The 337-nt window shown below is 65.0% G+C and overlaps 1 protein-coding gene across 1 annotated transcript in view; it reads right to left on the bottom strand.

The window, feature by feature from the left end:
• Positions 1 to 89, bottom strand: part of UBXN7 (UBX domain protein 7) — a 26,622-nt gene extending 26,533 nt beyond the window's left edge. The window contains exon 1 of the mRNA XM_005425056.3: positions 29 to 89. Within this exon, the coding sequence (XP_005425113.2) occupies positions 29 to 89 (61 nt within the window). The remainder of the gene's footprint in view (positions 1 to 28) is intronic.
• Positions 90 to 337: the final 248 nt, after the last annotated feature.

Raw genomic sequence — 337 nt, 5'->3', positions numbered from 1 at the left:
TGAGAGCAGGGAAACAGCCAGGACCAACCCGGATCACCGGCACAGGCCGGGGGTGACCCGCTAGACAGCAGCGCTGCGGTGGAGGACATGGGGGTTCTGACAGGCAACCAGCTGTTTCCAAGCCGGCACAGTGTCCTGGGGGCCAGAAGGGCCTGTGGGACCCTGGGGACAGTGGGACGAGCGCTGCCAGCCGGTCAGGGAGTGATCCTGTCCCTCTGTCCAGCCCTGGCAGTGCTGTCTCCAGCTCTGGGCTCCTCAGGAGATGAGACACACGGAGCTGCTGGAGCAGGTCTAGGGGAGGCTGCAGAGATGCTGAAGGGCCTGGGGCATTTAAGGC

Source organism: Geospiza fortis, unplaced genomic scaffold (assembly GCF_000277835.1).
Source record: "Geospiza fortis unplaced genomic scaffold, GeoFor_1.0 scaffold118, whole genome shotgun sequence".
NCBI lineage: Eukaryota > Metazoa > Chordata > Aves > Passeriformes > Thraupidae > Geospiza > Geospiza fortis.
The sequence above is the reverse complement of the archived record's forward strand: the minus strand, read 5'-3'. Positions and strand labels throughout refer to the sequence as shown.